The sequence below is a fragment of the Microcebus murinus genome, chromosome 6 (genome assembly GCF_040939455.1).
Source record: "Microcebus murinus isolate Inina chromosome 6, M.murinus_Inina_mat1.0, whole genome shotgun sequence".
Taxonomy (NCBI): Eukaryota; Metazoa; Chordata; class Mammalia; order Primates; family Cheirogaleidae; genus Microcebus; species Microcebus murinus.
This window is the reverse complement of record NC_134109.1, coordinates 11,567,576-11,594,476: the sequence shown is the minus strand read 5'-3', so window position 1 is coordinate 11,594,476 and position 26,901 is coordinate 11,567,576. Positions and strand designations below refer to the sequence as shown.

Here is a 26,901-nt window from a genome sequence, read left to right as displayed (position 1 = left end):
CTCTTTCTGGAATTCCAATGACACATGTTAGACTTTCCCTCATGTATCCTATGCATATATTTTGTATTCCCCTCCCCTTTTCATCTTTCTGTGTTTCATGATGCATCTTTTTTCTGTCTTCCTATTCACAAATTCTTTAGCTTCCCAATTATATTCTTAATTTTGGTTATTATATAGGTTTTTTTCCCTCAAGTTTTGTATCTTTGGACCAACATTCCCCTAATCCCACCCCCATATTATATTTTTTAGTTCTAGAATTTCCATTTGATATATATATGTGTGTGTGTGTGTGTGTGTGTGTGCATATATATATATTCCGGTTCTTTGATGGTATTGTCTAACTTATCTTTTTTACTTTTTAGAACATATTAAGCATAGTTATTTTAAAATCTGTTTTTTTTTGTTTTTTTTTTTTGAGACAGAGTCTTACTTTGTTGCCCAGGCTAGAGTGAGTGCCATGGTGTCAGCCTAGCTCACAGCAACCTCAAACTCCTGGGCTCAAGTGATCCTCCTGCCTCAGCCTCCCAAGTAGCTGGGACTACAGACATGCACCACCATGCCCGGCTAATTTTTTCTATGTATATTAGTTGGCCAATTAATTTCTTTTTTATTTATAGTAGAGACGAGGTCTCGCTCTTGCTCAGGCTAGTTTCGAACTCCTGACCTTGAGCAATTCGCCCGCCTGGGCCTCCCAGAGTGCTAGGATTACAGGCGTGAGCCACCGCGCACCCAACCTAAAATCTGCTTTTGATAACTCTATATTCTGGATCCCTGGAGATTCTGATTATATAGTGTGCTGTTTCTTTTGTTTTCTTGTCTTCTTGTATGTATGGTTATTTTTTGATGTGTATAAGACATTAGATATAAAAACTATAAAACTAATTTGAGATTCAGAGAGAATTTGCTTTTGCTTCTGGTGAGCAGCTATAGACACTAACAATCCAGGTCACCTTCATGCAGCTCAGAGATGATTTGAGGCTGACCTTCAGCCCCTGTGAGGGTTGGCGTACTTCTGGTTCACCTTTTCTCCTAGGTTTTGGCCTTTTGGGACCCCCCAACTCACAGTCTCAGGCGATTTTCAGATCTCCCACTTCTTGGTGGTCCCTGAATTCCAATTTTTGTTTTGCTAGTTCCTAGACTAGTTCTTAGTCTATTGAAACTTGCTCATCTTGTAGAATTGGCAGAAAGAAAAGTAGGCAAAGTGAGGAAGAATGGCCTCAAACGACAGATCCACCTCCCAATGTTTACTCCGTTTTTTGGATCATGACCCCGTGATTCTCCCGTAAAGCTCTCTGGTTTTTGTTGTTTTGTTTTTGATCTTTTCCATTTTTCCTAGTTGTTGTCAGTAGGAGAATCAGCTTGGATGATCTTGTCTGTCGTTTCTGGAAATGAAACCCAGATTTTCTTCCGTAATATTTCCAACAGTGGAAAATACATTATTTGTTTATTTTTGTGACTGCAAGCATACTTTAAAAAGTCTTTCTATTGCTTTACATGTGAAAGAAGACAGCTTCACTGTGAAAAATATGTAAATATTGCTTCCTTGCTCTCTGGCATTTAGAGTTATGAAGAGAAATTTCAGACCTGTGTGATTTTGTCTTTTATAGGAATCCCTTTGTTTTTCTTGATACTTGGAGACATTTATTTTATTTAAAAATAAGTTGTTCTAAATATGTCTAGATATGAATTTCTTCTCCTTAATTTTTTTTTTTTTTTTTTTTTTTTGAGACAGAGTCTTACTTTGTTGCCCAGGCTAGAGTGAGTGCCGTGGCGTCAGCCTGGCTCACAGCAACCTCAAACTCCTGGGCTCAAGTGATCCTCCTGCCTCAGCCTCCCGAGTAGCTGGGACTACAGACACGCACCACCATGCCCGGCTAATTTTTTCTATGAATATTAGTTGGCCAATTAATTTCTTTTTTATTTATAGTAGAGACGAGGTCTCGCTCTTGCTCAGGCTAGTTTCGAACTCCTGACCTTGAGCAATTCGCCCGCCTGGGCCTCCCAGAGTGCTAGGATTACAGGCGTGAGCCACCGCGCCCGGCCTCTTAATTTTTGCCTGTAATGTGAAGAGCACATTGAATCTGCAAATTCTGATCCTTTTTTAGGAAATTTCTCACTAATGAAGTTTTCAATCATTTTTATTTAAAGTATTATTATATATTGCTTTTCTTCTGATTGTTTTGGTATATTCCTATAATTGTTAAGTCAGATTTTCTTTTTCTGTGCTCTGTAGCTATTATAACCACTATTTTCATATATTTATCTTTCCCTTTATATTCTTAGCTTCTCATATTGGTGTACCCATAATATGCTTGATATCTTCACCCCCCAGTCAGTTGCTTTCCATGAGGGTTTCTAATTTTGCCATTTTATTTTTAGTTTGCTAACACTTATTATATATCTTATTCAAATCTGTTTTTATCCCTTGACATTAGTTTCCTGTTTTACTCAGAATTTCTATGACTTTCTACTCCTGTTTTTATCAAGGCTGTATGTTCTTGCATCATGTTGCAGATGCCACATGCTTTCCTAAAATCTACTGATTCATAGACTAGATCATTTTCAGACATGTGTTTCCTCTCAGTCTTCAGTATAATGTTTCCTTTTCTTAAATGTATACATTTGGTTGGTCCTTCAGTTTTTTCCTTTTAAAATCAATTGTATTGAGGTATAATTTTTATGCCAATAAAATGACTCATTTTAAGTACAGAGTTTGATAACTTTTGACAGTTGCACGTACTATTGTATTATAACCAACACTATAATCAAAATATAGAACATTTCCTTCATTCTACAATGATCTCTTGTTTCTCTTTTCAATCAATCCACCACACTGCCCCCTACTATAAGCATCTACTAATCCCGTTTTTGTCAATATAGATTAGTTTTACCTGTTCTAGGATTTCATATGAATGGAATCATATGATGTGTACATTTTTTTTTATCCGTTTCTTTGATTCAGGGTAATGTTTTTGAGATTTATCCATGTTGGCACATCAGTAGTTCATTTCTTCTTATTGTTGCATAGTATGGACATATCACAGTTTGTTCATTCACGTCTTGATGAGCATTTTTGGCTATTATGACTGAAACTATAAACATTCATGTAAAAGTGTTTTTGTGAAGATATGTATTTATTTCGCTTAATAAATACCTAGCAGTGAAAATGGTGGATCACAAGGTAAGTATATGTTTAATGTTATAGGTGGTTCTTCCAAAGTGGTTGTACTGTTTACACTTCCTCCAGCAATGTGTGGGAGCTGTTCTACATTATTGTCAACACTTGGGATCATCAGTTTTTTTAATGGTAGAAAATTTGATGGCCATGTAGTAACATCATGTTGTTTAATCTGCATTTTTCTGATGAATAATGATGATAAGCATCTTTTCAGGTGCTTATTGGTCACTTGGATATCTTTTTTTGCGTCTATGAAGTTATCAAAGAAGTTTTTGCCCATTTTTAAATTGGGGTGCTTATCTTATTATCTTACTTAATGTTCAAAGTAGAAGACTTGTGTTAACATGGGATATGTTCTGTCAGCCAGGGACTTTCCTTTTTAGGTATTTCACAGAGTAGGAATTTTAAATTTTGATAAATTTATCATTTTTTTCTCTTATGGTTCTTTCTTTAGTCTCTCCTAAGGTTATAAATTCAGGTAAAGGTATTCTCCTATGCTTCTAAAACTTTCATCGTTTGAAAATTTGCATTTAAGTTTTTAATACATTTGGAATTAATTTTTGCATATGATGGGAGATAACATAATATAATATAATATCCCCATAAGGATGTCCAGTTGTTTCTGTTCAAGTTGTTGAAATGAGTACCCTTTCCACATTGAATTCCTTTTACTCTTTTGTTTAAAAATAATTGGCCACATATGTATGGCTTCCTAAACTCTATATTTTGTCTCATTGTCTATCCTTACAGCAATATCTCATGATCTTGACTACTGTAGCTTTGTATCTTGAAGTCAAGGAGTATAAATCCTCCAGATTTATTCTTTTTAAAAATTCGGCTATGTTAGCATCTTTTCACTTTCAAATAAATTTTACTATCAGCTTGTCATTTCTACAAAACAACTTACTTGGATTTTGAATGGAATTACATTGAACATATAGTTTAATTTGGGGAGAATTGACATCTTAACAATATTGAATATTCTCATCCATGATGATGGCATATCTATTCATTTATTTAGGTCTTCTTCAATTTCTCTGAGCAATATTTGCTAGTTTTCAGTGTACAGATCTTACAAATATTTTCTTAAAGGTATTCCTAAATATTTCATGATTTTGAATGCTATTATAAATAATGTTTAACAATTTTTAAACATTTTACTTGTTTGTTGATGCTATATAGAAACGTAATTGATTTTTGTATATCAACTTTGTATCCTGAAACATTCCTAAATTCACTTATTAGTTTTTGTAGCTTTTTGTAAGTTTCTTAAGATTTTCTACATATTAATACATTATTCTCTCTGCAAATAATTTTTAATTTTTCTTCTTCCTTTCTAATTTATATACCTTTTTCTCTCTCCCTTCCTTCTTTCTCTTTCTACCTCTGCCCTTCCCTCCTTCCTTTTTTCCTTCCTTCCATTTTTCCTTCCTTCCTTCCTTCCTTCCTTCCTTCCTTCCTTCCTTCCTTCCTTCCTTCCTTCCTTCCTCCCTCCCTCCCTCCCTCCCTCCCTCCCTCCCTCCCTCCCTCCCTCCCTTCCTTCCTTCCTTCCTTCCTTCCTTTCCCTCCTTCTTTTTTTCATTGCATTTCTTCATATCTCTAGTTTTATATTGAATACAAATTCTGAGAGTAGATGCTTGTTTTTTCACCCAATCTGTGGAGGAAAGTATTTGGACTTTCACCATTAAACATGATGTTAGCTGTATGTTTTTCATAGATGCTTTTTTGTCAGACAGAGGAAGTTACTGTCTGTTCTTAGTTTGCTGAGAGTTTTACTCATGAATGAATGTCAATTTTGGTCAAATGCATTTTCGCTTTCTATTGAGATGATCATAAGATTTTCTCCTATTATTCTGTTAATATGGTAAATTACATTGATTTGCTTTTCAATTTTTTTTTTTTTTGAGACAGAGTCTCACTTTGTTGCCCAGGCTAGAGTGAGTGCCGTGGCGTCAGCCTAGCTCACAGCAACCTCAAACTCCTGGGCTCGAGTGATCCTTCTGCCTCAGCCTCCCGGGTAGCTGGGACTACAGGCATGCGCCACCATGCCCGGCTAATTTTTTATATATCAGTTGGCCAATTAATTTCTTTCTATTTATAGTAGAGACGGGGTCTCGCTCTTGCTCAGGCTGGTTTTGAACTCCTGACCTTGAGCAATCCACCCGCCTCGGCCTCCCAAGAGCTAGGATTACAGGCGTGAGCCACAGCGCCCGGCCTGCTTTTCAATTTTAAACCAACCATGCATTCCTGGAATAAATTTCATGTTGCATTATATTGCCAGATTTAATTTTCTAAGTTTTTTTGGAGTGTTCTAGCTCCTACATTTATGAGAGATATTGATTTAGTTTTCTTTAATTGTGATGTCTTCATCTGGTTCTATTTACAAAGTAGTGCTGACCTCATAAAATGAGTTGGGAAGTGTTTCTATTCTAGTTTCTGAAAGAGTTTATATAGCATTTATATTATTTATTCTTTAAATGGTTAATAGAATTCACTGGTGAAAACATCTGGACTTGCAGTTTTCTTTGAGAGAAAGTTTTATGTTATGAATTTATAAAGATTTTATGTTATGAATATAATTTCTTTAATAGTTATAGGGCTATTATTTGTGCTGTCTATTTAGTCACATTTTGTAATCTGTGTCTTTTGGGGAATGTGAGCATTTTCTTCAAGTTATCAGATTTATTGTCATGTCTGTAGTATCTGTAGTGATGTCCTACCTTTCATTCCTGACATTGGTAATTTGTGATTTTTCTATTTTTTTCTTCATTGGGCTGGCTAGGGGGCTTATCAGTTTCATTGAATTTTCTAAAGAACCGCCGCCTTTTGGTTTTATTGATTTTCTCTATTGATTTCTGATTTCAGTTTCATTGATTTCTGCTTCTATCTTTATTATTTCCTTCTTTTTACTAACACTGAGTTTTGTTCTTTTTCTATCTTCCTAAGATAGAAGCATAAATCATTTATTTTTGAGCTTTATATTTTTTAATATAAGAACTTAAAGCTATAAATTTCCCTTTAAGCATTGCTTTGGTTGCTTCTCAGAAATTTGTCATGTATGTTATGTTTTCATTCAGTGTGGAATATTTTCTAATATTCCTTTGATTCATGGATTGTTTAGAAGTATTTTGATATACAAATATTTAGTGATTTTCCAGATTTTTTTGTGCTATTGATTTCTAGTTTAATTACATTGTGGCTAGAGAACATACTGTATGATGTGGCAGCATCTAAATTTTTGACATTTATTATATGGACCAGAATATTATCTATTTTAGTAAATGTTTTATATGTATTTGAAAACAATGTATATTCCACAGTGGTTTAGTGGAGATTTCTAGAATTATCAATTAGGTTAAGTCATTTGAGAGTGTTGTTCAAGTCTTATATTTGTACTAATTTTGTGTCTGCTTGTTTTATCAATCATTGAGAAGGATTATTGAAATTTACAACTCTAATTATGGAATTATTTTTCATTTCTGTTCTGTCATCTTAATAGATGTGTGCATATTTATGATTATGTTTTCTGAATTGACCCTTTCATCATTGTGAAATATCCTTCTTTATTTCTGGCAATGTTCTTTATTCTGGATCTACTTTTCTGATATTTATATAGACACTCCAGCTTTCTTATAATTAGTGTTTGCATGGTATAACTTTTCCTGTTTATTTTTAAGTTATTTATGTCTTCATATTTCAAGTGTATTTTTCACAGGCAGCATATACTTTAGTTACAGTTTTTTAAAACTTAAATCCTATTTGACAATCCCTGTCTTTTAGACTATTTATATTAGTGTAATTATTGTTTAGACCATTTGCATTTAATGTAATTATTGATATGATTGGACTTAAGTCTATCATTTTGTACTTGTTTTCTATTTGTTCCATCTTCTTTTTTCCTTTCTTTTTGATATCTTGCCTTCTTTTTTGGATTAAATATTTGTAGTATTCCATTTTATTTCTGTATTGGATTGTTATATATATACCACTTTTTTAAAAAAGATTGCCCTAGGGTTTACAATATGTACCTTTAACATTGCAATCTACCTTCAAATAAAATTATACTAGTTTACATGTAATATAAGAACCTTATGCATTTTTATTTTCCCTCTTTCATCCTTTTTGTTTTAGTTATTAAACATTTTACTTCTGTATATGTTATTTGCCTCATTTCATTACTATTGTTTTTTGTTTTAAATAATCATCTTTTAACAACATGTTATTATGAGTAAAAAATGTCTTTTATAGTTAGTCACCACACTTACCATGTCCAACATTCTTTATGCCTTTGTGTAAATCTGAGCTTCTATCGGATATAATTTTCCTTCAGCTTGAAGAAATTCCTTTAACATTTCTTGTAGTGGAGCTCAGTTGGCAATTAATTCTCTTATTTCATCTAGTGTTTGTCTTCAAATAGTCTTTATTTCATATTCATTTTTGAAGGATATTTTCACTGGGTATAGAATTCTAGGTTGACAGTTTTTTTCTTTCAGCCTTTTAAAGATGTCGTTCCATTGTCTTCTGGCTTGCATTGTTTCTGACGAGAAATCAGCGATCATTCTTATCTTTGTTCCCCTGTAAGTAATGTGTCTATTTTTTTCTTGGCTGCTTTTAAGATTTTCTCCTTATCATTGGTTTTCATCAGTTTGATTATAATGAATTTTGGTGTGATTTTCTTTGCTTTTTATCTTACTAGGATTCATTGAGCTTCTTGGATCTGTGGGTTGATAGTTTTCATCAAACTTGAAAAATTTTGGCCATTGTTTCTTCAAATATTTCCCCTTTCTGCTTCTTTTGTGCTTTAAATCACATGTATTTTATACTGCCTGAAATTTTTCCACAGTTCACTGAAGCTCTGTTTATTTTTCTTCCAGTAGTTCAGTTTGGGTAGTTTCTGTTGTTATATCTCCTAATTCACTGATCTTTTCTTTTGCATTGTCTATTGTGCTATTAAGCCCACTCAGTGAGTTTTAATTCCAAATATTATATTTTTCATTTTTGGAAGTCTCATTTCATTTTAAATTATATTTTCCATTCCTATCTTCATTATGCTTTTGTTTATGTTTTCCTTTGAGTATGTTTATAATAGCTGTTTTAAAGTATTGTTTGCTAACTACCTTATCACTGTAATTTCTGAGTTTGTTTCTGTTGATCAGTGTTTTCCTTGGTTATGAGTAAAATTTTCCTTCCTTTTCAAATATCAAGTAATTTTTGACTGGATGCTGGATTTCATGAATATTACATTATTGAATGCCTGGCTTTTGTTGTCTTCCATTACTGTGTGTTAAAGTTTGTTTTGTCAGTCAAGTTACTTGTGGATCAGCTTGACCTTTTCAAAGCTTGTTCTTAAGCTTTATTAGGATGAGGTTAGAGTAGCCTTTTCTCTAATGCCAATTTATCCCTATTACTAAGTTATGACTCTCCTAGTATCTCTATTGATTGCTTCAAGTGTTCACTGAATTTCCTTTACTCTGGCCAATTGAAACTTGAATATCTTCCAGTCCTGTATGAGCTCTAGGAATTGTGTAGCTTACAGAACTCCTAAAGTTTTTCTCTGTCCAGCCTTATGGAGAGTTTTAGCTTACACATGCTTTGCTTAGTATAAAACTTAAGACCCAAAAGGACTCCTACTTGGATTACTGGGGCTTTTTCTTTGTATAGCCTCTTCCTCAGTACTGTAGTCAGCAAATTCTAGTGACTATGCCTCTGCAAACTCCAGTTTATGTCTCCTTAACTCAACAAAACCACCCTACTCTGCTCATCTTTCCCCTTCTATGGCCAAGGTCTGGAAATTGCTTCCAGGAAGAAAGCCAGGTGATTGTGGGGCTCACTGCATTATTTCTCTTCTCTCAAGGATCAATGTCCTATACTACCTATAGTCCAATTTCTGGAAATAGTGTTTCATATATATTTTTTAGTTTTCTAGCTGTTTATTATGGGAGGGCAAGTCTAACACCGATTATTCCATCATAGTTGAAAGGATAATTCTTGTCTGCTGTGTCTGCTATATTCTAAAAATTATTTTTGAATGATGGTATAACTGTATTTGCCACAAGATAAGGTATGTTGATTGTCCTTACATCAGAAAAAATTATAGTACTTTTCCCAATTACAAGTACCTATGTTCTATCCTCAGACATTTTGATTCAGGAGATTTAACATAATGTTCCAGGCATCATATTTTAAAAACCTTGACAGGTGATTTTTGATATACAGCAAAAGCTAAGAATCACTGTTCTAGTAAACTTAAATCCAGTGTGGCTTTGATGAACTTAAATGGATTATCCTATGACTTATTCTTAATTCAGTGACACTCAGTAAAAATGGAATGAAAAATGAAGACCTCCTGGATATCTTCACTATCCGCATAAAAAACAATTTATGGCAGAGCAGGAGTCTTTAGAGCTCTGATCAAGTACTATGGCTTGCGCGTATTCTGATTTGTTTTGCCTGTGCCATAGCAGTTGTTATGTATTTTGAATATTACTTCTGCCTGAAATGTCAAGAACTTCTTTATACTTATAAAACAATCTGCAAACATTCTTATAATACATTGATTCAGAGATGGTTAGCAGATTTCATCTTGTGTGTCAATTCTGTTTTGGTCAGTGGTGACTGCTTGGAGCATGACAGTAAGAAGGATTCTAAGGCCAATTCTAGACTCAGCAGGAGGGAATGCTGTAATGGATTAGTAATGTCTGTCATGAGTTTGGAATTAGAAGAATGGGGCAGATGTCCCATGCATTTGCAGTTCATGTACTGGTCAAAGTTTCTCTAAGTGTCTCTAATTGCATAAGAAAACTTGTTGCCACTCTTTATATTCATCTTGACTTTACCACATATAGGAAATAGATCTAATAGTTATAAAGTACCTGTGCCCAAATTGTGTCTTCATTCATTCTTTCATTTTTTTTTTTTTTTTTTTGAGACAGAGTCTCACTTTGTTGCCCAGGCTAGAGTGAGTGCCGTGGCATCAGCCTGGCTCACAGCAACCTCAGTCTCCAGGGCTCAGCGATCCTTCTGCCTCAGCCTCCCGAGTAGCTGGGACTACAGGCATGTGCCACCATGCCTGGCTAATTTTTTGTATATATATTTTTTAGTTGGTCAATTAATTTCTTTCTATTTTTGGTAGAGACGAGGTCTTGCTCAGGCTGGTTTCGAACTCCTGACCTTGAGCAATCCGCCTGCCTCGGCCTCCCAAAGTGCTAGGATTATAGGCGTGAGCCACCGCGCCCGGCCTCATTCTTTCATTTACTCATTCATTTCTTCTTCCTTCTCTCTCTAACAATATAATCAATATGATACTATGTTATTAGAGTAGTGGTCTCTGGTGTGTACTTTTTAAAAGAAATAGATCTATTGTATATTTTTAAAGGTCCATGGCTCTGGTAATCATATTTTCCTGAATCCCCAACCAGACACATAATCTTATGGTCTAACGATTGGATAGAAGATTTAAAGTTGGAACACTCCTAGATAGAAAATTTTCTAAAATGTTTGGAGCATAAATTAGCTCTCAATCATTAATGATAAAATTTTTGAATTATAATTGAATATGTAACTAAGAGTATCCTCTTATCTGCAAATTCCTATGTATTAAGAACAGGCCAATCATAGCCCTATAAGTTTGGAATATGGCATGTTAGAAAAATGTTCTACTTTCAAGTGTATAAACCTGTAATATATTTATGATGGAATATTGTTAGCTAAGTGCTTTGGGCTACGGAATCATCTGGATGATGATAATTCTCATTGTGATTCTAGATCTGATTTATTCCAGGTTGCTTGGTTCTTGTCCTCATTCTCTGTGTATACTGAGTTAAAGAGTTGGTATTAGTGAACTAGCAGAGATCTAGTATGTGGGTCACATGTGTGAGAGACATGCATTTCATGTGGGCAAGAAAGTCATCTTTCCCTTCTCTACATGTGATGGGGATGGGGTAGGAAATGGAAGGGTGTCTGACCATTCCTTTCAGGTATCAATTTGAAACGCTTCCTGGAGCCAAAAGATGTTTAGCATAGTATACTATCATGGAAAGAGCAGATTGTCAGGAACCCAGAGATACAGGTTCCAGTCCTAGCTTATCATTTACTAACTCTGTGATCATATCAAGCTACTTAACCTTTTTAAATTTAATTTATCCTAATATGAAATGAGATTAATAATCTGCTGTACCTGCCCCACAGAGTTGTTGGAGGATCGAGTGAAACCATGGTTGTAAAAACCTTTGAGAACTTGTTAATGGTATACCAGTGTGAGGTAATATGGTACTGTGTATGGCCTTTACATTGGCTTGTCTCTCCCCTGGGAAAATGGATGGAGCTGTGGTATCCTTGCCTGATTTTTAAAAATTTTTCACAGATTAGAAAATGATTCTATTAGGATGCTTTCTGATGATGGTTCTATTTAGAAAAAAGAAAATAGTGAAGTATCTGTTTTTATTGGGCATGAAGAATTTCAATGAAAAATATTCATCAGCTGTGCTTTGCTTTACAGCTTGGAATCCCATCCACTGCCAGCACATAGAATGCCACAACGCAATCAACAAACCAGCTGTGAAGGTACTGTTTTATTAGGTCTGGTGCCATACTGAATTGTCAGTGGTCAAATTATCAGGAGCAAATTGCTGAATAAAGTGGAGCAGATTGCATCCTCCTCTGTAAAGCAGCCTGTAGTAATCTCAAACACCTCTACGTTAACTCTGACTGTACTTTGGCAGACTAGTCAAGAGAGAGCAATGAATAGTGGTGTCTGCACGTTTTGGCTATGAGTTCAAAGCTGAGTGCTATGTGGAACTGAGATAAATATCAGAGGAATTCTGGTTAAATAATTACATAATCCTTAACTAGCTTCCATCTTAGCTAATGAACTCAGGGAAGTATATCTTCCTTCTGTTTTCACGGGTAGGGTATGAATCAGGAATGCTAATGCGAATTCAAGGCAAAAATAGATGAAATTGTTAATTCTTTGATCATACCACAAATGTGACTTAGTTGAAAAGACTGGGAGGTATTTGGACAGCATACATCTGTAAAGTTACATTAGAGGTAAGGAAACAGGGGTTCAGAGAGTCAAGTCACTTTACTAAGGTTGCATCGCCAGTTAGCGCCAGACTGGAAATAGAATCACGTGTTCTGACTCCCAGCCTTATTCTCTTTCTACCACATCAAATTGGTTCTGTCCTGCTATAACCCTGAATCTTGGAAGTTAAATGTTAAGAAAAATAATCACACCTTTTAACAAAATTGCTTATGGTATATTTGTTGGCTATTAAACACTTGGCTGGATGCAACCCTTGTCTAGGTTGCAAGGGTTAATTTTTATATTATGAAGAGTGGGAATCAGGTGAAGTTAGTAGAGTTCACAGTTACTATTGTGAACCTGGTGTCATGGAAGTTTGCTTCCCTTGTTCTTTAGAGAGACAGACTGTACAGGTTACCCAATAATAGAAAACAAACACTATCACTTTATAGAAACAAAATAGGAAAGGTAAAATGTGATCTAATAAATATAAAAGAAACCAAAATTGTGTTTCAAATGCCAAAACTGGCAGAGGAGTGCCAATAATAACATTATCATCTAGATATATCTTACTAACAGAGGGCATCTTTGTATTATTATATTCAATCTCTGCTTCTATAAAGGCAAATCGAATGAATTTATGTTGAGAAATAGCAGGTGGCAGTCACCCACAAATGGGAGCACAGGCCCCTCCCATTCTGAATGTCAGTAAACATTTGGAGTTCCATGGTACTTTTCTTTGGTGTGAGAATATTTCGAGCTACACACGACGAGTTCAGATGTTATTCACAGAGTTCAGCTTGACTCTTCACAGGGGTGAGACTTTTGTGGTTCCCACTTACTTCTGTTTCTATGTCCTTCCTTTGTCCTTTCTGCCTAAGTTATGGCTCCCTTTTTTGGTTGACCCAGATTTCAACAGGAAGGAGGTCCTTTCTCTCTGGTTTCTCCATTTATTATTATTATTTTTGAATTTTATTTTTGGCTGCATTCTCAGGAGTCCTCTGACATCCTGGTTGGTTAGTAATGCTTTGTGGCCTGCTACTCGTAGAAATCATCATGACATAGATTTTCTCTTTCTATTCTAGGCAAACAGCCCAGTCCACTCCTCTGGGTTTGGCCTCAATTTTCTCCCAATAGCCAGTCTTCCTGGATAGGCCAAACCATCCTACTTTCTGTCATTTTTTAAATTTATTGAGGGGAAATTCACATAACATAAAATGGACCATTTTAAAGTGAATGATTCAGTGGCATTTAGTGTATTCATGATATTTGCCAACAGCACCTCTATCAAGTTCCAAGACATTTTCATCACTCCCGAAATCTTACTTTCTGAACTCCAGTTTTCCTTTTCTATTTTCAGTCTACACTTTCTAGAAAGATAACGTTTTTGCCAATGCTTCCTGTACTGGGGCTGTTTTTGAGCTGCAACAGGTCTGGCTCAGTAGTTTTCTTTCTTTACTATGTGAGGGCTTCCAAATCCACACCAGCACCATGTGGCATGCGAACCAAGGGTATCCAACACCCTAAGTTTACAGAATGATGTTAAGTGAAAAGCGAAGTTATGAAATTGTATGGTATAATGCTAATTTAGTTTAAAAATGACTTATATTCATATGCATAGTGAAAAACAACCAGTGATACTCATCAGAATGCTACCAGGGATTGCATCAAGATGGAGGGTTAATTAAGTTATTTGAATTTTCTTCTTTCCCATTCTCCACTTTCCTAAGCCTCTACATGAGGCATATGTTATATTTATAAACAGAAAAATAATAATTTTTAATGTGACAGTCAGATATGAACACATTAGTGTGGATGTAAATTGACCTGTTCAGAACAGAACAGAGTTGACTAGACTAGCTACAAATCTGACAGGTTATGTTAATTAAATAATTTAACAGGTCAGAGATCAAATAGCAAATCTCTAATGACTCTTCATAGTTCTAACATTCTAGGAGTTTCTCCTTTTGAGTGGAGTGAAAACATACTTTTACCTGGGAGAGATATCAATCACTCATTAGAAAAGAGGATAAGGCAAAGATACTGAGAGAAGATACATTGGGTCCATGGGAAAGACTCAGGGGAAGTGGATTAGTCCTCACCAAAAGCCTAATATCTCCAAAATGGTGAGCTATACCACTAGGCACTAGTGATTTGCTAAGTAGAAAAATATTATCTATTTGTGTTGCAATAGGCTGTAAAAAAGTACATTTTAGACAAGAGCCAAGAGTTGCGATAGGATTAAAGATGAAAATATGTTGGAACTTATAGTTTATTATATAACACTCTGCTTTTGGTTTTACTTGGTTCTATTTGAAGTCCACTATATGAAATATTTCAGAGCCCAGATAATTATCTAAGACAGGGCTTGGCAAATTATGGCCTATAGCCAAATCTGGCCTGCTGCCTGTTTTTCGTAAATAAAGTTTTATTGGAACACAGCTACGATCATTTACTTACATACTGTCTATGGCTGCTTTCATGCTACAATAATAGAGGTGAGTAGTTGTGACAGAGACCTGGTGGCCCACAGGTCTATAAAGCCCAAAGTATTTATAGAAAACGTTTGCTAATCCGTGATTTAACACACCAAAAAGTAGTTATTCATTGCATCTAAGGAAGCATGAAACTTACATAAGGAAAACTTTCACACTGGGCCTTTAGCCTCAGGAGATATATAATTTACAAATTTTGATGATGTAATCATTTAAACTTAGCAGTTCTAACTCTTGTTCCCCAATCACTGAAACTGCTCGGGCTTTTAACTTTGAATTATGGGCTGTTAGAGTTGTAAGTTTGGGTCATTTCCCCATTTCAAATGAGTGAAAACAACTGAAGAAAAGACAGAGTAAAGTTCTGGGAGGATTTATATAGTAGGCATATTAACTGTATACTTAGCTATAGCATGGGTTGATTACTTTTTCAAGGGCAGAACAGATTTCAAAATGGCTTTGATAAATCATAGAAATGTAACCTTTTGCAAAATACAAAATGCAGTTAGTTATCTGAATGTTTTGTTCATTTGATGTAAAGCATCCAGATATTTGAAATATCCTGATGATCATCTGTGAAATTAATACTTTTCATTTCCGTACTAGTGAAGTCCAGCCATAAACAAGGCACAGCAAGCGGTAAACAATTGTATGTCACGTGTAGCGAAAAAAAAAACACGTGAAAAGGAAAGGTTAGGTGATGGATATAGAACTAAGATTTCAGAGTAAGAAAAGTGAAGCACTCAGTATTAGATTTAACCCTAACTTTTCTGAATGAGGTATGTCTTAGGAAGGAAAATTCTCTACTGCCAACATTTTGGTATCAGTTGTGAGTCTGAAATTTTATTATAATAATATATTTCCCTTTTCCTAAAGAGAGATTACTGTGTTTACCACTTTACAGAAGGAATCACTGTAATTTATAGCCAATTTGAGCAGCTATTGAACAAGATGATTTTTTTGATCTTTATGGAATGAGGGGGGATTTCTTGACACCATTTGTTACTTGAATTGCAAATAACAGGAGAAATAAAAAACCACAGTAGCCACATTTAAATCCCCAGTGTGGATTCATCAGCTAGTTCAGGAAAAACAGTTCTAGGTTGAAAGGTTTTACTAAAAATATTTATTCCACTTTGCTTTTCAAAATCTGTCATTATGGAAGCATTTGTGCTTAGAATATAGGGAACATGGTACACAGGAACAGGAGGGTTCATTCTGTCTTTTCATGTTTTTCAGATGTGTATAGACCCTTCCCTGTCAGTAGCTTTGGGGGATAAACCACCCCCATTGTATCTCTGTGAAGAATGCAGCGAGAGGATTGCAGGGTAGGTATAAGAGTCCTCAAAGAAAACAAGATAGGGCAACAGTGAGAAAATAAGAAAAATAATTTGGACTTAAATTGGTTACATTATGCAAGTCTGATATTTAACATTTGGAAAATTTCAGCTTTGAAAAGTTGCAATATTTCTCTCTATGTGACATGAGAAAGCATTTCCACTTAATAAAGCAGCTCTAATTTTGAAGTAACCCTGTTTAAAAGGCCACAGAGAAAGATAGATGTAAAAAAAAACCTGTGGTTTCCAAACATGACATGTAGGTTCTCTTTGCTTGTTAGTGACACAGAATCATGCTCAGCTTTGTGCAGATCATGCAGAATTTGGGTTGGCTTAATTAACATCTGGAAAGTATCATTTAACGATAACCGAATATGATGAAGTGCCTATAATTTATAATTTAGCTGGAATGCATTAGACATTTTAAAGGTTTATTATGATAGTGCTCTTAATTATACTTCCTTTCCATTAAAAGCCTTTCAGCAATAGTATGCAGCTTATAAACATTCATGTGGAAGGGTAACATTTCCCCGAAGCTCAAAAATCAATTTTTTTTTATAGGGACCACAGTGAGTGGCTGATTGATGTTCTTCTGCCGCAAGGTATGGCTTACTTCTGAGAGGATGAATAATGAACAATCATGACTAATGACATGGTTGATTTATTTCCTTTTGTACTATTTTATTTTATAAAGATAGTAACCAAAGTATTATATTCTATGAACTTTCATTGATATGAAGCATTGTATCCATGTCTTGCTTATAATATGCCTACATATTTAATAATGAAGGAAGCGGTATCTTCTCTACCAAAATTAAGGGTAGATGTTGGAATTATGATTTTGTGTGACTAAAGCCCTGTTGAATTACGTCTTAAGGGATTTTCTGCATCTATAATAGGCATTGCTGATGATATTTTGCTGTGCCAGGTCAGAAAGGGAATAAGGAACACCAACTGGAAGAGAATTGAATACTGAGCCTTTTCCCTGCCACTGTTTTAGCACTGTGTTTTTGGGAGAAATCATTTAGTTACTCTGAAACTCCGTCTGTTCATCAGTAAGATGGGGATAAAGTGTATCTAACCCATCTCAATGGGAAGATGAGATTGCAGTGCTTTTTGAAGTCTGTTAGAGTTCTGAAAGCTATGCCCTATAAGTTGGTAGGTCCCGGACAGCATTCCTCTGCACACAGCAGAGGCAGGTATTCCAGCCATGTCATTAATCGGAGGCTGAAATGACAAGGAAAAGTACCAAGGAAAGCAGAGGAAAGACAAGAGATAGAAAAAGCTGCGGGCACGCTGAGTTTGGGTACAGATCAGGGACACGAGTAGAACCTGATACATGACTTCAGATGTAGATAATAAAAGGGTTGATACGAGAAGCTCATTTAAAAGGGTATGTAAAAACCTTATGTTAACTAAATTCTGTGAATTTTTTTTTAAACTGAAGACCTTTGCTTGATGATAATTACACTATTTCTTTGTAGCCTCACTTTTCATATTAGGTTATCTCAATCTTAAGACAGAAATTAATTCAGTGAGTTCTCTCTATCTGTAAAAGAAGCAATAATGTCAGCCTCTATATCCTTCAGAGGGACATTTTTTTTTTGTTTTTGTTTTTTTTGTTTTTTTTTTTTGAGACAGAGTCTCGCTTTGTTGTCCAGGCTAGAGTGAGTGCCGTGGCGTCAGCCTAGCTCACAGCAACCTCAAACTCCTGGGCTCGAGTGATCCTTCTGCCTCAGCCTCCCGAGTAGCTGGGACTACAGGCATGCGCCACCATGCCCGGCTAATTTTTTTATATATATCAGTTGGCCAATTAATTTCTTTCTATTTATAGTAGAGACGGGGTCTTGCTCTTGCTCAGGCCAGAGGGACATTTTGTAAATTTATGTAATAATATCTGTAAAAAGATTTGGGCTTGTATGGGTAAAGGTAACTTTTTTCCCTTTAAATTAGGCTACTTTATTAGTGAACTTCCAGTGTTCTGAGGTAAAGCCCACAGTCACATTAGAAAATGCACTTTAAATATCAGATATGTTGCTTAATTCTGGTCTTCATGTCCAGAGATATTCATCTTTGGAAGAAAATTGGTAATACCTTTTCATCATTTATCTAGAAACATGACACTAACCTCAGAATATTTACGATAAACTCTAGGATATCAAACTGTCAAATAATCATTAATTATACAAAAGCAGTTTTTAAAACTGAGCTGTAAATTTCATTGATTTGGCATCCATTAATTCATAATATCCAGGCAGAGCTTGGGAGACATTTACTTTGATCTTTTAAATAAATTGTAACATAGACTATATTGTAAATAAGGACACTACTTTTTGAGTACTTACTATTTAGGAGACATGATTCCTGGAAAAATTACTTTCAAGTACCCTTAAGTATCAATTTTCATGGAAATAATTGATGTGCCCACTAAATAGAATTCTTATCCATGCATTGAAGTCAATCCCGTAAATAGATAGTAGTTTGATAGTCTTGCTCCAACTGGTCTACCCAAGGTTTTGAAAATTACTTTGTTTTAAATAACCCTACCACTGATTTTATACTACTTAAGAGTGGTATAAATTGATAATTCAAGTCTCATTAGTACAAGTTAGTAAGTTTTCCCTACAATTTTGATGTAGCAAACCATCCCCTGGTGATGCTCTAAATATGTCATATCAACCCAGTGTCATAGTATAATGGAAAGAGCAACAAACAAGGAGTCCAGAGACTTTAGCTCTAGTTGTGCCTCTAGCATCGATAGCCTGTGGGATCTTAAAGAACTCATTTACCATAGTGGCCCCTAATTTTGTCCTCTGTAAAATAGGGAGGTAAGATTAAAGTTGTTTGGCTTTAACATGGTCTGATTTCTAAGTCATGTCTGAAAAGGTTTAATCACTTATGAGAATAAGTAAAATATTTGCAGCATGCAGGTGTTTTAAACTCCCTTAAACATAAACTCTAAAATCACCAGCAGATGAAAAAGAAATATATTTCATGGTTTCTGAGAAAACTAGAAGCCAGTAAAAGTAGTGGACAATTTATGAGACAAGTTAAAAGCTGTTTTGGCATGTTCCGAGTTTGCGTTACTAAGTTTTTTTTTTTCCATTCCCCTTTGTGGCTGCCCTTATTTAAAATAGGCTCTCTTTCTTTGTTGATATTTTGTGTACCTTCCCCTTACAGCTGAAATATCTGCTATATGTCAGAAAAAGGTAAGAGCAAACCATTTGTGTGGTGGGGCATGATTTGTTGTGTTTGTATGTAAATTCATTCATTGACATTTGCCTCATTTCTGCACCATGGTTTCCCACTATGTACTTGTCACTGTGTTTGTGAAGGGGGAAAGGAAATAATTTAGCATGCAAGATTGCTATGTCCAAATGGTCTCTATTTCCATTTCTGCTTTTGCTAACCCATCTTATGCACAATGTTTTGGTTAAGTAATCTGAAATCAAAGCCCATGTGTAATTCTGGGATAGGAATCTAATTACGAAAAGGTTTGAATGATAGTGCAATTCATGGGACTTAGCTTTAGTAAAGTATGTATCTTCTATGCTAAAAATCTTTATTGTTTTGAAGTGGAGTACAAATAGTCCAGTTTATATGTGTGAAAAACATTCCCAGATGGACTACATGTGGCAAATATTCATTTATATGTGAGTTGAAGGATATATCTAGCTAAGGATTCCTCCTTTAAAATTTCCGTTAGCCAACTTTTAGTAAGTTTCTCTAAACCACTTCCATCTTCTCTTCTTGTTCTAGTAGTTGAAAAGGATAAGAGAAGGTAGTATGGTGTCATACAAAGAGCTTTGACTAATTGGTTGAGATACTTGGGTTCTGGCCAGCTCAGTTTCCTTTTACCTATGTGGTCTTTACACAAGTCATTTAAACTCTTTGGGAGATTGATCATGAGTGGGTACATTTGGAAGGCTGTCTCAGTTATCTATTGATGCATAACAAACCATCCTAAAACATAGTGGCTAATAGCAGCAACCAATTATTTGATCATGATTCTGTGGATTGGCAATTTGTCCTATGTCCTTTGCTCAGTTAGGCAGTTCTTTTGATACACTACTCTAGGCTCACTCATGTATTTGCAGTCAGTTTGTGGGCAGGCTGGCGATTGGCTGGTCCCAGATGGTCTCATTCCCATATCTGGGGCCTCAGCTGGGATGGCTGCAATGGTTGGGATGATGGAGATGTCAGGACCGCCTTCTTTCCACCAGGTATTAATATCTCATCCCCCAGGAGGAGAGGCCGGACTTGTTCACAAGGCAGCAGTGTTTTGAGAGAGCAAGAGAGAAGGTCGCAAGGCCCCTTGAGACTGAAGCTCAGAAGTCACACAGCATCACTTCTGATGCATTACATTGGTCAAAGCAGGTCCCAGGGCCAGAGTAGAGAAATAGGATCTTCCTGGTTATAGAAAAGGTGGCAAGAATTTTGTGGTCATATTTAATCTGCCCAAATCCACACTTTGGACATAATTTTTTTTATTTTTGAGACAGAGTCTTGCTTTGTTGCCCAGGCTAGAGTGAGTGCCGTGGCGTCAGCCTAGCTCACAGCAACCTCAAATTCCTGGGCTCAAGCAATCCTTCTGCCTCAGCCTCCCGAGTAGCTGGGACTACAGGCATGCGCCACCATGCCCGGCTAATTTTTTCTATATATAATTAGTTGGCCAATTAATTTGTTTCCATGTATAGTAGAGATGGGGTCTTGCTCTTGCTCAGGCTGGTTTCGAACTCCTAACCTTGAGCAATCCACCTGCCTCGGCCTCCCAGAGTGCTAGAATTACAGGCATGAGCCACTGCACCTGGCCTGCAAATTTTCTTGATTCAGAGATTTGTTAACTAAAAAGGAAAGTTATCTGCCTCCTATGCACCCAAGACACAATAGTGAGAGAGGGTCAGGGTAAGAGCAAAAGACCTCTGTTCCAAAGGAGGAGGAGTAAGCAGAGAGTGGTAATTGGTCTGTAGCAGCACCAGGCATGAGCAAGTCAATAGGTCCTCCATTTCCAGGGATAACAAATGTACCTTGACTAGGGTCTGGTTTGCTTCCTAGGAGTAGTTCCCTGATTCATTATTGTCCACCTGAGCTTTTGGCTCCACTTTCTGAGACTTCTTTCTGTTTCAATAAGAAATAGCCCTTAGCCTGAAGAAGAGCCAGACCAGACCCCACCTCTAAAAAAAAAAAAAGAAAAATTAGCTAGGTGTGATGGCACATCCCTGTAGTCCCCCCTACTCCAAAGGCTGAGGTGAGAGATTTGCTATAGCCCAGGAGTTTGAGGTTGCAGTGAGCGATGATGATACCTCTGCACTCTAATCTGGACAACAGAGTGAGACCTTGTCTTAGAAAAGAAAAAGGAAAAAAGAAATGGCCCATATTGCTGCTGAGTGACTTTCTCAGTCTGCTTCCTGCATATGGAAGTTGGAGTCCCACAGACCTATTTTCATTGTGAACTGTGTCCGTCCTCTTTGGTTTTAGCTAGTGGTGCATTTGCTAGTAAGATTTTGCTAAAGTGGATTTTCAGTGACTCTCATTGGGGTTCTGTGCCCTCAAAGCCAAATCTATAATTATTTTTGAGGATGTCCTTTCCATACTTTGGGCATTTCAGTCTGCCCTTAAAATTATTAGAAGCCTTGTTCTACCTAAGAGGCTCAATCAGGCACTACCTTATATCTTTGTGAAGTTTTAACAAAGGACCTTACAGTCATACAACATATTCTTGATTTGATCTTTATCCTGAGTCTATATGTTACTTTGAGAACCTTTTTTTTTTCAAGACAATCTCACTTTGTTGCTCAGGCCAGAGTGCCATGACAACAACCTAGCTCACAGCAACTTGAAACTCCTGGGCTCAAGCAATCCTTCTGCCTCAGCCTCCAAAGTAGCTGGGACTACAGGCATGCACCACCATGCCCAGCTAATTTCTATATATTTTTAGTTGGCCAATTAATTTCTTTCTGTTTTTAGTAGAGATGGGGTCTCACTCTTGCTCAGGCTGGTTTCAAACTCCTGACCTTGAATGATCCACCTACTTTGGCCTCCCAGAGTGCTAGGATTACAGGCATGAGCCATAGCGCCTGGCCTCTTACTTTGAGAAGCTTTTACAAGCTTGAGAGCCTAGGATTTGAAACATTTTTATTTTCTAACTCAGCATGTCCTGGCTTTGTTGACATACCTAACATATTTGACACTCAGAGTAGATCATTTTTTTAACACTTCTGTCATTTATATGAAAAAATTATCTTCAGTAATAAGGTTCAAATTAACACATTTTTATTGCTTATCTTTAGTAAACATTATATTTTATATGCAAGTTAATTTGGAGAACTTCCATTAAGTTCATAGCAGTTCAGAATTGTTTCAGCTTGTTCTGGGCAGTTGGTGTCTCTACCTCTTTTGGTACTATATTTCTTACATTTGAACAGTAGGTTTAAAATAAGCAATGACAGCATCATGATTGAAAAGATGAAGAGAAAGACCTTGATTTATTTCAATTGTGTCATTCTATGAAGCTACTTGGAATTACTTAAATGTGTTTAAAATTCAAAGCAGTATAACAGTGGCTGGAGTGAACATTTGAAAAGCATGCCCAACTGAATCTGAATCCAAGGGAAATCTCTCTAGTTTTGGAAATGAATATAGCTGAGTCCACCCAGTTCAAGGACTTTCAAATATATTATTAAAACTCAGTAGGAACCATAGCAATTATTTAGAACTTTGACCAACCAAAGATTATTTGTTTTGGAAATTATTTTGTTGCTCATATTGTTTAGAATTGATGATACATGGTTAATAAAGCAGGTTGACTTATAGTTGGTATTCCAGATAATATTACATGCAGCATATCTAGATAGTCCATAAGAAATTACTCAAAACACAGATTTATAAAACAGCTACCATTTAGTTATGTGCACAGATTCTGTGGATGAGAGATTTGGACAGGGCATAGTGGAGATAGCTTGTCTCTGCTTGATTATGTTTGGGATCTCATTTGGGAAGATTTGAATGACTGGGGAATGATCTAGAGCATTTTAGATCATATATTTGGGCTCTGAGATGGGGTGACTTGAAGCTTAGGCTTAGCTGTTACTGTTAACTAGAGACCTAAACATGGCCTCTTCATGTGGCTTGGCCTGCTCAAGACATCATGGCAGAGTTCTGGGAGGAGTATCCTATGAGGAAGTTTCTGAGGAGAGAACATTCTAAGACAGCCAGGTGGAAGCTGCTTGTCCTTCTATAAGCATAACTTCTGCCATACTCTATTGGTTGAAGCTCATCCAGGTTCAAGGAGAGGGAAACTAAAGCCCACTTCTTAATGGGAGGAGTGTGGAGAACCCTCTTCTGGTCACAAATCATTTACATTCTTCCCACATGAAAATCCTGGCTAGAGGTCCAAGGTCTCATTGAAATCAGATCCAGGCCATCTATGGCCATACCACCCTGAATACGCCTGATCTTGTCTGAAATCAGGTCCAGGTGCAGATGAGGCTCTTTGGGTTTGGTTCCTTAGGTATTCTTCCTCTTGCTGTGAGTACCTGTGAATGAAAGAGGTAAGTTATCTCCTCCCACACAGCCAACATCCAATGGTGACACAGGGATAGGATTACTGCAGTAGGTACACCTGTAAAAAGTGAGGGAATGAGAGGCACATAGTCATTGATCCATGGAAAGTCTGGAATTCAACAGGGCACATGTCACTTGTTCCTTAGTTAGGGGTCAGTCATGTCTCCTGGGAGTGGATCTCTTTGGCTTTTGGTTCCATCTGGCAGATGCTCATCTTTTCTTTCTCATAAAAAGTAGCCTGCTGTTTACAGTTATGTAGTTTTGTGAGCTTACTTTTTGCTCATAGAAATTTGGAAGTCCAAGAGTATCTTCTTTGTGGTCTATCTTTGTCTCTTTCAATTCACATTGGTATATTTCATTAAAAACATTGTGGGCTTTTATATATCAACTTATAAACCTACATCATTAAACACAAGTCAAATGCACAAACTTATTTGAGATAAGTCTTTCCAAACCTTGTGCTCTCTCTGAGGCTGCTGGGAACATTGCCTTTAAGATTTTAGAACCCTTGATGTTTAATGAAGAAGATGTTGAAGCATGCTCTGAAGATCTTAGAAGGCCTTTTGTGTGTCTAAAGGAACCTATGGCATACCACATTAAAATTCTGAGTTCTTAACAAAATGTTTTATATTCAAGTCTTTGTCATCATTTTCCTCCCTGAAACCACATTTTTCTGATAGGGCCCTGGATTTAATGTTTGCCCTGAAACTTTTTCTTACCTTGAGATTCTGTGCTGGCTAGAAAGGCTGTCCTGAGCTCAATATTTTCCCTTTAAATTCTAGTTGAAGATAGATTAATTCATTGTTCTGTTTCTCTTTCTCTCTCTCTCACTCTCTCTCTCAGGCTCTGAGTTCATAAAGGCTTGCACAGGGGTGGGGAGCCTATGGCCTTCTATTTTAACCAAATCCTTTTATTTTTATTAATACATTTTTGTCTTTTATATTTTTATTTTATTTTTAAAACAAATCTAGGATTTGTTCTGTAAAATTTGGATTCAGTCAAAAGGCTTAAGGACCTAGAGGCACTTAAGGACCTAGAAGGCCAACGTGGCCATAAGGCCGCTGGTTCTCCACCCAATGGTGGGGGGGGAGGTGTTCACATCTTCACAAGCACTATTGAAAGACTTGGAAAGTGCTTTGGACACAGATGTTAAAACTGTTGTGGTGGCATCTCTGACAGGCTTGGGGCAGTTTTTGTTTTTTTTCCCAGCCATCAGGGTGTTCCTGACAGGGCCTCAGATTACTTCCTAGGGATGCTGACTCACTCCCTTGCCTCTTGGCTGGTCAGCTCAAACAATACGCCCCTGAACCTTGGAGCCTCTGTGGCGCTGCACCACTTTTCCCATCGCCATCGCTTCCTGTGTCGTTCCCTTCCTGTCTCTGGTGGTGGCGGCGGGTTCTGTGGATGGTTCTGGTTGTGTTTGGTACACCCCCTGCTGGAGGCCGTCACCTGGGCGCAGCACAATGCCCGCCTGTCCTTGGCCGCGGCAAGGACAGATGAGCCGCAGTGGCAATGTGCTCTATGAGGGGTGGATAAAATCATTGTGAGAGTTTATTCTGGGAGTTAGAATGATTCCTTTCCCGCTCTGATGTGCTGTGGTGTGCTCTCTCCCTGGACCACAGCTCTAATTTTCCTTCCTTTGTATTTCTGCTGAAAACTCTCGAAACTGGATTAACTCAAAAGAATCCAGAAAGTGGCCCCGCTTCCATGCCCCCCGTGGCTGAGGGAGCTTCACGGAGGGCTTCCCGGCACGGTTCCCCCGACCCTTAGAACTTTCTACTAATGGAAAACACTTCCCACCCTTATTTTTACCTGTGACTGAAGTCTAACTTGTTAGAGGATAACTTGCAATTTGGAAACTAGTGGCCCTTCAGGAATGTGCTGTCACTTCTGGTGGCCCCTCAAGTTTCCCTTTATTCCGATTCTTGGCCAAGTTTACCTCAGCAGCCAATTTTAATTGATTGCATTTTTTTTCCTTCTTCTAGAACTGCAGTTCCCACGTTCGAAGAGCAGTTGTCACCTGCTTTTCGGCCGGGTGCTGCGGTCGTCACGGAAACAGGCCCGTTCGGTACTGTAAGAGATGCCACTCGAATCATCACAGTAGTGAAGTGGGGGCCTCCGCGGAGACCCACCTCTACCAGACCTCCCCGCCCCCCATCAACACGCGGGAATGTGGCGCGGAGGAGCTGGTCTGCGCCGTGGAGGCCGTGATCAGGTAACACGCAGTCTGTTAGCAGCTTTCCCCGAAAACACCACCTTCACCTTGAGCAGACCTCAGCACAGTGCGCATATTTAATGCAACTTCGAATGCCCTTAGCCTAGCAGCTCACCTTCCCGCAGTGTTGCGGTGATGCTATTTTAATTCACGAATTCAGTGACTATTTTTGCTAATGCCAGTTATGTACCAGGCACTGTGCTAGGCGCTTGGGAGAGAGAAGGGAATCAAATATAGTTTCTGCCCTCTAGTTACTCACGTCTGCACTGGAAAAACATAAGCATGTCGCTGAGGTCCAGTTTGATGAACGCAGTGATCGAATAGGGCCTCTTTGGGAAATGAAGTAAAGGACCCCATCAGAGCGAGGGGTGGGGATAGGGCTGGCTTGACTGACGGCAGCATTAGCCAGTCAGGAAGGGGAAAAGGCTGCATAAAGTAATTACCTGCCTCCAACAAGGTGCAGTGAACTCCAGGTGATGCGGCCTGGGGTAAACCATGGCCCGGGGAGTCAGATAGGTACTGATGGTGCAAGGCTGCTGGGTTTTTCTCCTTCTATCACATGACAGAGAAAGTAGCATTTGACATGATAACCTCTAGCCTTGCTCTCTTTTTGTTTAGTATTCACTGATGCAAGAATTTTTTAAATTAAAGAAATAATATTAGAATGTAGGTTTTAAAGGATAGCGACCAAGTCTTTTCAGTTGCTCTTAGCCCAGTGGTTGACATATAGTAGAAATGCAATAAATGTTTGTTAAATCAGACATATCAAACATTATGGAAAGTTTGGAAATTAAAAAACCACTAATCATCCATACTGTTACAATCATCATCAATTTTGCATATATTCTAGTTTTATTCATATGCATGTTTTATTTATATAACTGTAATCGCAATGTAGCTATAATTTTTTCAATATAACACTACACTATTAGCCCTTTTCCATGTTGTGCAGTTTCCATATTTATCATTTTTAGTGGATATTTAATATTCATCTAGATATAATTTATTTTCCGGCATCATTATATATTTAGATTGCTTCCAGTTTTTTCCTTTTATAACTAACTCTTTGATAAATATTTTTGTGCATAGTGTTG

General features: G+C 37.1%; 1 protein-coding gene across 12 annotated transcripts in view; it reads left to right on the top strand.

Moving 5' to 3' along the window:
* UNC79 (unc-79 subunit of NALCN channel complex) overlaps positions 1-26,901 on the top strand; it is a 228,979-nt gene that overhangs the window by 78,332 nt on the left and 123,746 nt on the right. For 11 of the 12 annotated variants that reach the window (XM_012738600.3, XM_020285613.2, XM_012738594.3 and 8 more), the window contains 5 exons: positions 11,676-11,740; positions 15,932-16,020; positions 16,591-16,631; positions 19,210-19,238; positions 25,578-25,807. In XM_012738600.3, coding sequence (XP_012594054.2) covers positions 11,676-11,740; positions 15,932-16,020; positions 16,591-16,631; positions 19,210-19,238; positions 25,578-25,807 — 454 coding nt within the window. Of the gene's footprint in view, positions 1-7,157; positions 7,756-11,675; positions 11,741-15,931; positions 16,021-16,590; positions 16,632-19,209; positions 19,239-25,577; positions 25,808-26,901 lie in introns of those variants that run through there. The other variant, XM_012738602.3, reaches the window with a different exon arrangement.